General features: G+C 64.4%; 1 protein-coding gene across 7 annotated transcripts; it reads left to right on the forward strand.

Moving 5' to 3' along the window:
- Positions 1–1401: 1401 nt before the first annotated feature.
- MAP3K6 (mitogen-activated protein kinase kinase kinase 6) lies at positions 1402–8764 on the forward strand. 7 transcript variants are annotated; one of them, XM_042812944.1, is made up of 23 exons: positions 1402–1433; positions 1979–2296; positions 2796–2935; positions 3394–3417; positions 3730–3914; positions 4007–4175; positions 4294–4400; positions 4468–4638; positions 4921–5033; positions 5118–5277; positions 5369–5696; positions 5770–5819; positions 5910–6002; positions 6182–6260; positions 6332–6465; positions 6540–6667; positions 6745–6881; positions 6969–7074; positions 7164–7321; positions 7407–7587; positions 7662–7797; positions 8166–8316; positions 8390–8764. In XM_042812944.1, the coding sequence occupies exons 2-23, from the start codon at positions 2041–2043 to the stop codon at positions 8702–8704; spliced, it is 3321 nt and encodes a 1106-aa protein (XP_042668878.1). In that variant the 5' UTR covers positions 1402–1433; positions 1979–2040; the 3' UTR covers positions 8705–8764. The 7 variants fall into 7 exon arrangements, with proteins under 7 accessions (XP_042668878.1, XP_042668875.1, XP_042668877.1 ...); XM_042812941.1 differs by having other exon boundaries at positions 1412–1433; positions 1934–2296; XM_042812943.1 differs by having other exon boundaries at positions 1413–1457.
- The last annotated feature ends 6 nt before the right edge of the window (positions 8765–8770 follow it).

Genomic DNA, 8770 nt, shown 5'->3' on the forward strand with positions numbered 1-8770 from the left:
GGGGGGGGGGTGGGAAGGGGGGGATGGGGACACTATGGGGGTGCATTGATGGGGAAATGATGGAGACACGATGGGGACACGATGGAGACTCACATCATGGGGACACGGGGGGGACGTTTTGGGGATGCGAGGGGGACGCAGTGGCGTCTATGGGATTCTATGGGGTTGTGCTGATGAGGACGTGATGGGGACACCACAGAGTCACGATGGGATGCGATGAGGACATGGCTGGCACACAGGGCACTGCCTGCCCCCTTCCCCAGGAAAACCACAGCTTCTCCTCCCCCCACCCATGCGTGCCGTGCAGCAGCAGCAGCTCAGGGGGAAGGAACTCAGTGTGGCCCCACAGCTTCCCCTTTCCTCAGCACCTCTTTTGCAACTGGTGCCACCAGGATGGGAGCAGCACCCGGTGCTGGGGGTCTCATCCCATTGGGTCCTATAGGGTTCCATCCTGTCAGGTTCTATAGGGTTATGTCCTGTCCCACCAGGTCCTATAGGTCCCATCCTACTGCGGCCTTTAAGGTTCCATCTCGTCCTGTCAGGTCCCACTGCATCCTACAGGGTTCTGTCTTGTCCCATCAGGTCCTATAGAGTCTCATCCCATTCCACTGGGTCTAATAGGGCTTTGTCTCATCCCACTGGTTTCTATTAGATCCTGGCCTATTCCATTGGGTCCTGTAGGGTCCCATCCCATCCCACTGGGTCCTATAGTGTTCCATCCTATAGGCCCTGCCCCATTGGTCCTATAAGGTCCCGCCTCATCCCACCAGGTCCTGTAGGATTCTATCCCATCCCATCAGGTCCTATAGGGTCCCATTCCATCCCACTGGGTCCTTTAGGGTCCCATCTCATCAGGTCCTACAGGGTTCTGTCCTGTCCCATTGGGTCCTATAGATCCCATCCCATCCCATTGGGTTCTATAGGGTCCTGCCCCATCAGGTCCTGTAGGGTTCTGTCCTATCGGGTCTTACAGGTCCTGTCCCAACCCATTGGGTCCTAGGAGGTCACATCCCATCCCACTGGGTCCTATAGGTCCTGTCTCATTTGGTCCCATCAAATCCTATGGGATCCCATCCCGTCAGGTCCTACAGGTTTCCATCCCATCCCATCGGGTCCTATTGGGTTCTGTCCCGTCCCATCAGGTCCTGCAGGGTTCCATCCTATTCCATCAGATCCTATACAGTCCCACACCATCACACTGGGTCCTAAAGGACCATCAGGGCCCACGGGTCCCATCCCACCGGCTCCTATAGGCTTCCATCCCATCCATCGGCTCCTATAGGGTTCTGCCCACCCCGTCGGATCCCATAGGTCCCATCCCGTCCCCACGCGGCCGCGCTGAGTCACACCGGGACAGGCGGAAGCGGTGCTGGTGCCCGGGGCGGGACGGGGCGGAGCTGGGAGGGGGGAACCGAACCCAAAGAGCAGAGCCGGTACTGAGCGGGGCCGGTTCGGCGGTGGGGAGCGGGGCAGCGCGGGGAGCGGGATCTGCTGTGCGGGGCGGGGTGCGGGGCTGTGCTGATGCGGGGTGCGGGGCTCTGTGGGTGCACGGTGCGGGCTTTTCCTGGTGCTGGATTTGGGACTTAGTGCAGGGTTTGAGTTCTCCCCGTGCGGGCTTGGAGCTGCCCTGGTGCGGGATTTGGGGCTGTGCCGGTGTTCGGGTTCTCCTGGTGTACAGTTGGAGTTCTCCCAGCTCAGTTTTTGCCTTCTCCTGGTAAAGAATTGGAGCCTTCCTAGCGCTGGGCTTGGTGCACGGTTCGAGTTCTCCCCGTGCAGGATTTGGGCTCTCCTGGTGTGGGGTTGAGGCTTTCTCGCTGCAGGGTTTGGTGCTTTCTCAGCGCGGCTCTGGGGTTCTCTTGGTGCAGGATTCAGAGCCCCGTGGTGCAGGATTTGGGGCTCCCCCGGTGCGAGGTTCGGCCTCTCCTCATTGCAGGGTTCGGCGTTTTCTCACCGTGCCCTTGGGTTTCTCTCGGTGCAGATTCGGCGCTCTCCCTGCGCGCAGATCTCGGTGCTCCGCATCACCCCGACTCCTCACATCCCATGGCAGCCCCTGGAGCCGGCAGCTGCTGGCAGGATCCTCTGGCGGTGGAGGGCACGACGTGCCGCCCGGTGTGCGGGACGCGGGGCGGGCGGGCGCTGAGCGCGGTGTTCGTGCCGAGCTGCCGGTCGGCTCCGTGCCCGGCGCTGCGCTCCCTGCGGGCCGCCTGCCGCCAGCTGCGGGGCCGGCTGCGCACCGTGCCGTTCGGCCGCCTGGCGCTGGGGGACACCGCAGCCCTGGATCTCTTCTATAACGCAGGTGAGGAGAAAACTCCCCGCCCGGAGGGTGCCTCTGTTTCCCCGCTCGGGGCGGTGCTTGGTGCCGTCCTGCTGAGGACGGGCTGAGGGAGCTGGGCTTGTTCAGCATGGAGAACAGAAGGCTGTGGGTGACCTCATTGCAGCCTGCAGTACCTAAAGGGAGCCTAAAACAGGAGGGGAATCAACTCTTGGAAAGGGGGGATAACAGCAGGACAAGGGGAAATGGTTTGAAGTTGAGGGAGGGCGGATTGAGGTTGGATGTCAGGGGGAAGTTCTTTGCCATGAGAGTGGTGAGGTGCTGGAACAGCTGCCCAGAGAGGCTGTGATGCCCCGTCCATCCCTGGAGGTGTTCAAGGCCAGGTTGGATGGGGCCCTGGGCAGCCTGGGCTGCTGTGAAATGGGGAGGTTGGTGGCCCTGTGTGTAGCAGGGGGTTGGAGCTCAGTGATCCTCGAGGTCCCTTCCAACCCGGGCCATTCTGTGATTCTGTCCTGCCCGCCAGATGTGGCCGTGGTGGAGCTCAGTGATGCCGCCTGCCAGCCCTCGCTCTTCTACCACCTGGGGGTCCGGGAGAGTTTCGATATGTCCCACAACGTGCTGCTCTGCTGCCGCTCTGTGCTGCCCGCCCTGCGGGCCCTGCAGGTGAGCGGGGACCAGTGAGCAAATACCTGGGTGGGGGTTCGGGGGGGGGGGGGCGTCTCAGTGCTATCGCCATCCATCCCCACCCTGAGCCTGCGTGGGTTCCCGTGGTTGCCCCCCATCAGGTGCCCAAAGGGGATGAGGAGGGGGTGATGCCTGTGTGTCCCAGAGCCCGAATCCAGGAAAATTCAGCTTGTTTTCCTGGGAAACACCAAACCAATGGGAGCAGCGGGAGGGGAGCGCATCTAAATTGTCCCCAAACGTCACTGTGACACGAGGGAGCACAAGGGCACCCGTTCAGAGCCCCTTTTTCACAGGGTGGGGTGGCAGGGCCGTCTGTGGCCCTGCCTGGGGTTGGGGCCATCTCCGGGTGACTTTGACCCCGGATCCTGAGATCAGCTGATTTCTTTTGTGCCAGAACTCCTCATTAAGTCCCTCCTCCCTCCTCCCTCCCTCTCCAGGAGGACATCTGCCAGAAGAACTCGGTACGGTTCTCCGCTGCTCTCACAGCTGCCATAATGCTGGGGGGGGAGGTTGAGCTCCCCCAGCTTCGGAGGAGTGGGCAGCGCATGTGGGGAGCGAGACCCCCAACCCCAGATGCTGAGTTACGGGGAGGGGTGGCTCAGAGCAGCACCAGGAAGCACAAGGATGGTTTGGGAGCAACCCCAGAAAACCAACGGGGCCGTTCACTCTGGAGCATAACGATGGCAGTGGGGCCCAAAACCCGAATTATGGGGGGTGGGGGGTGAACAGGGACGGCGTTGCCACTCAGCCCTGTCTCCCCTCACCCCATCCAGGACCTGTGTGGCAGTTACACCTTCATCCCCTACACGGTGACGGCCCACGGAGAGGTGCTGTGCTGTGACAGCAGTTCTGAGCAGTGCCCCGCTGAGCTCCCCCAGCCCGGCTGCGGCACGGAGCCCTGCACCCCGCTGACAGCACGGCTCATCCAGCTGCTGGAGGCCATCCCCACCAACTCCTGGTACCAGCAGCCACCCCTGTTGTGCACTCAGAGGAGGGCAGGCAGCCACGTGCCATAGCACCGCTCAGCCCCACATCTCCGCCCCCCAACAGCGGGTATTTTCGGGACACCCTCCGACGTGACATCCGCCGGGTGCGGGAGCTGTTCCGGGGCGAGCAGCTGAGCCGTGAGCTGAGGAGCATCCAGCAGCGCCTGGACAGCGTGGAGCTGCTCAGCCTGGACATCGTGGTCAGCCTGCTGCTGTCCTACCGCGATGCGCAGGTGGGCGCTGCGCCGCCATCCCCGCTCCTCGTCAGCCCCCGTCGGCCCCACAGCCCCCAAACCGTGGATGAACCGAGGGAGGTTCACCCTGGCTCAGCCTTTGGAGGCGTCCCCGCAGGATTACGACTCCATCATCTCTCTGGTGGACGCCCTGCACTCCCTGCCTACCTGCGACGTGGCCGAGCAGCCCAACGTTTGCTTCCATTACGCCTTCGCCCTCAGTCGGTGAGTGGTGGTCCGGCGTCCCCTCGGGGCGGGGGGCCGTGGCCCTGTTGCTGAGCACCATACGCAGGAGGAACCGTGCTGGAGACCGCGAGAAGGCTCTGTCAGTGCTGCTGCCTGCCGTGCAGCACCGGGACACGGCGGCACCCGACCTGCTCTGCCTCTGCGGCCGCATCTACAAAGATATGTTCATCAGCTCTGGCCTCACTGACACGGAGACGCGGGACCGAGCGCTGTACTGGTGAGGCTGGGATGGAGCTGGGGATGCACCCAGGGCCGGGACCCCGTGGGGTGTGCGTAGGTTCCCATTCAGATCCCCCAAGAAGCCAGCTCCTGCAGGGCCTCGGCTCTCCCTCCCCTTGCACACGCTCAGTGCACAGTGAGTGGAAGCTCTTAGAGGTCTTTTCCAACCCTCACTGCTCTGTCGTTCTATCTCGGGAGCCCCACGTCACACAGAAGGGTTTGCCTGGGAGGCAGGAGATGCTGTCCCCGTGGCCCTGTTGGGATGACGCTTTCTGCTCAGGTACAGCAAAGCCTTCGAGCTGGAGCCCAGCCTCCACGCGGGCATCAACGCTGCCGTCCTCCTCGTCGCCTCCGGCCATCGCTTCGACACCTCGCTGCGGCTGCAGCAGATCGGTGCGCCCCGTCCTGCACTGGGACCCCGCAGGGGGCTGCTGCCGTCGGGGGCTGAGCCCTGATGGGTCGCAATCCCACATCCAGGCGTGAAGCTGAGCTGCCTGCAGGGCCGTAAGGGCAGCCTGGAGGAGCTGCGGCACTACTGGGATGTGGGCTTCTGCCTGGGGGCCGGAATCTTGGCCAACGACCTGGGCAAAGTCATCCAGGCCTCTGAGAAGCTCTACAAGCTCAACGCGCCGGGATGGTGAGCGCCGGCTGTGCACAGCCACCCACAGCCACCCTCTGCAGTCTGTACGCACCGTGGGACGTCCCCACCTGCAATGCCTGCCATGCAGGTACCTGGTGTCCTTCATGGAGACGTTCCTGCTCTACAAACACTTCCAGCAGAGCCCAGCGCTGCCATCCGCCCGGCAGGAGCTGGCTGACTTCTGGCTGGGCTTCCTGCTCACCTCCTGCCAGCCCTTCGTGCCTGAGCCGCGAGGCCCAGTGGGGAGCAGCCCTGGGGACCCGGGGACAGATGAGGGGACACGGGGTGACCACGTGTGGTGGCTGCAGGTCCTCGTCCTGGAGCACGGCAAGGTGCTGCAGCCGGCACGGCTGGCGCTGCGCAGTGCGGCGGAGGAGCCCGCTGTGATGCTCAGCCTCGTGTGCCCCACAGAAGAGGTAGGGCCAGGCCTGGGGTCCTGGGGGTGTCCCCTGGCTGTCTCCCACCCAGCCCTTCTCCTCCTTCCTGCAGAAAGCAGTGTCGAGCTGGAAGTTCCCACCCGCAGCCATCCGGGGCGTCAGGTGAGAGTGTCCACAATTCCCCCTGCCCTGGGGGCTGCACCCCAGCCCCACTGCTTATGGGGGGGTGGTGGGGGGCTCTTTTCCTCACAGCATCTGCAAGAGCGACGAGCGGGGCTGCTTTCTCTACGTGGTTCACACTGAGCACTTCCAGCTGTACTTCCCCTCCCAGCAGCACTGCCAGTGGTGAGCAATGGGGACCCCACGTTGCTTCTGGGGAGGACCCCCAAACACCCCCCATGGGAGCAGCAGATCGTGTCCTAGGGAGGAAAGGGGACAAACCAAAGGGGTTTCAGCCCTTGTGCCGGTGGGGGGGGGGTGGGAGGTGTCACTGGGACTCAGCAGCATCCCCTCTCCTCGCACAGGTTCTGTGAGCAGGTCCAATCCTTCCTGGCGGAGCAGGGCAGTGAGGAGCTGCTCGGCAGCACGCAGCCCATCCTGGAGGTGAGGGGAGCACAGCGGGTGGCGGGGGGGCGCCAGGCGTTCCTGCTGCTACCCCACGTGCCCCCCTGCAGTACAGCTATGAGTGCACCGAGTCGGGTGAGCGCGTGGTCCTGGGCAGGGGCACTTATGGGGTCGTCTACGCCGGGCGCTGCCTCGGCACCCAAGTGAGGATCGCCATCAAGGAGATCCCGGAGCGGGACAGCCGGTGGGTCCAACGGTGCCGGGGTGGGGGGGTTGGGGGTCTCTGTGCAGCCCATCACTCTGCTGCCCACCATGCAGCTGCTCACAGCCCTTGCACGAGGAGCTGGCCTTGCACAAGCGCCTGCGGCACAGGAACATCGTGCGGTACCTGGGCTCCGTCAGCCAGGATGGCTTCATCAAGATCTTCATGGAGGAGGTGCCGGGAGGTGGGCAGCGCTGCGAGGCTGGGGGTGGGGGGAGTTGGGGACCCATAGGGTGAATGTGGGTGCTGCCCCCTCCCCAGGGAGCCTCTCGTCCCTGCTGCGCTCCAAGTGGGGTCCCCTGAAGGACAACGAGCCCACCATCATCTTCTACACCCGCCAGATCCTCAACGGGCTCAGTTACCTCCACGACAACCACATCGTGCACCGGGACATCAAGGTGGGGGGTGGGGGGCTGCCCTCCGTGCCCAGCCCCACTTGGGGGATGCACAGCTCGAGGCTGTGGGGCTTTGTTATGGGGTTGCAGGGTGACAACGTCCTCATCAACACATACAGCGGCGTGCTGAAGATCTCCGACTTCGGCACCTCCAAGCGGCTGGCGGGCATCAGCCCCAGTGCTGGCAGCTTCACGGGTAGGGGCAGCCTTGGAGGGGGGGGGAGAGGGGCTATGGGGCACCTGGGTGACGAATAGGGGCTTCGCTCCTCCCACCACCTCCCCCAGGCACCCTGCAGTACATGGCCCCCGAAATCATCGACCGAGGGCCGTGGGGCTACGGGAAGCCGGCAGATATCTGGTCCTTGGGCTGCACCGTCATCGAGATGGCCACGGGCAGACCGCCCTTCTACGAGCTGGGCAGCCCCCAGGCGGCCATGTTCAAGGTACCCACAGGCTGGGGGGGTTTGGGGGGGGGGTCCCTGAAATGCCTTCCCTCGTGTGGCCGTCCCTGTGCAGCCATTCCTGCAGGTGGGCATGTTCAAGGCACACCCGGAGGTGCCCGGCTCCATGTCGGACGAGGCCAAGGCTTTCATCCTGCGCTGCTTCGAGGCTGACCCGGCCCTGAGGGCGACGGCATCCGCGCTGCTGCAGGACCCGTTCCTGGCTGGTGCCAGGCGTCCCCGCAGCCAGAGGGCGCCCACAGCGAGAGGTGAGTGGGGGGGGCTGGGGGGTCCCAGCACGGCTGCCCTCTGACCTTCCCCCCCTCCATCCTCCCCCTGGCAGGCGGTTCACCTCGCGATGGGGACGCGGTGGGGACTGACAGCGCTGAGGGACGTCCAGCCTTTGGGGACGGGGTGGGGGGCACCGCGGGCAGCACCCCGCTCCCACAGCGCCACGGCGAGGCAGCGCCGGGTCACAGGTATGTGGGGTGGTGGCATCCCAGGGTCCCACGGGGTTGGATTTTGGTCTCCCGCTGGTGAGTGGACATCAGAGGCCCCCGCACAGCGCTGGTGGCACAGCTGTCCCTTGTTACAGACTGTGGGGGCACGAAATGCTGCTGGGTCACTGATGTGGGGCTCAACACCCCCCGTAGCCCCATAACCCCGTAACAGCTCCAGTGCTTTTGGGAAGGCTGAGCTGGTGTGGCTCCCATCACTTTCAGTCTTTCCCTCATCCCCTCCTGTGCTGGAAATGGCTTGGGTGGCTTCCCAGGGTATCAGCAGGGCTCCACGATGCCACGTGTGCCATGGGCAGCCCCGACCCACCGTGCCCCACACTGCCCCACAGCAGCACCAGCTCCGACCTCACCCTGCGCTCATCCTCACCCGAGGAGAGCGGGGACAGCTTCGTGCTGCAGGACATCCAGCACCGCGCCACCCTGCTGTGCATCCTGAGAGCCGAGGCGCCGGGCATCACTGCTGCCCTGCAGGAGAGCCAGGTGGGGTGCGGGGCCGGCGGCAGGCAGTGGGGGTGGGATGGAGCCCATCTCAGGGCTTCTCTCGCCCGTGCAGAGCGCGGTGGGACCAAGGCTGAGCTCGGAGCACATCGCCCAGCTGCTGAGCTGCCTGCAGAGCTACATCCAGAGCCCCCAGCAGCCCCGGCTGCGCCGCGACCTCCTGCAGCTGCAGGCAAGGCTGAGGGAGGATGGGATCGGTGTGCGGCGACTGCAGGCACCGCTGCTCCACTTCCAGGCTGTGGTGAGAGGCTGGGATACGGCGTGGGGATGGGGCTGCTCCTGCATGGTGCTGCTCCAGCATGCTGACACTGTTGCTCCAGCACAGTGTTGCACAGCGCCATTCTGGCACGGCGTTGCACACACACGTTGATGCTACAGAACTGTGTCACCGGCACGGTGCTGCTCTGGCACAGTGTTGTTCCTACATGGTGCTGCT

Source organism: Centrocercus urophasianus, unplaced genomic scaffold (assembly GCF_019232065.1).
Source record: "Centrocercus urophasianus isolate 14NV4802_14NV808 unplaced genomic scaffold, USGS_Curo_1.0 seq_1310, whole genome shotgun sequence".
NCBI lineage: Eukaryota > Metazoa > Chordata > Aves > Galliformes > Phasianidae > Centrocercus > Centrocercus urophasianus.

What these genes read in the sequence shown, in the direction of transcription:
- MAP3K6 (XM_042812944.1), top strand. Translation starts at nt 2,041, where the DNA reads ATGGCAGCCCCTGGAGCCGGCAGCTGCTGGCAGGATCCTCTGGCGGTG. An exon ending in TCGTGTGCCCCACAGAAGAG is followed by an intron (nt 5,697 to 5,769) that starts GTAGGGCCAGGC and finishes TCCTTCCTGCAG; the next exon opens with AAAGCAGTGTCGAGCTGGAA. An exon ending in TCGTGCACCGGGACATCAAG is followed by an intron (nt 6,882 to 6,968) that starts GTGGGGGGTGGG and finishes ATGGGGTTGCAG; the next exon opens with GGTGACAACGTCCTCATCAA.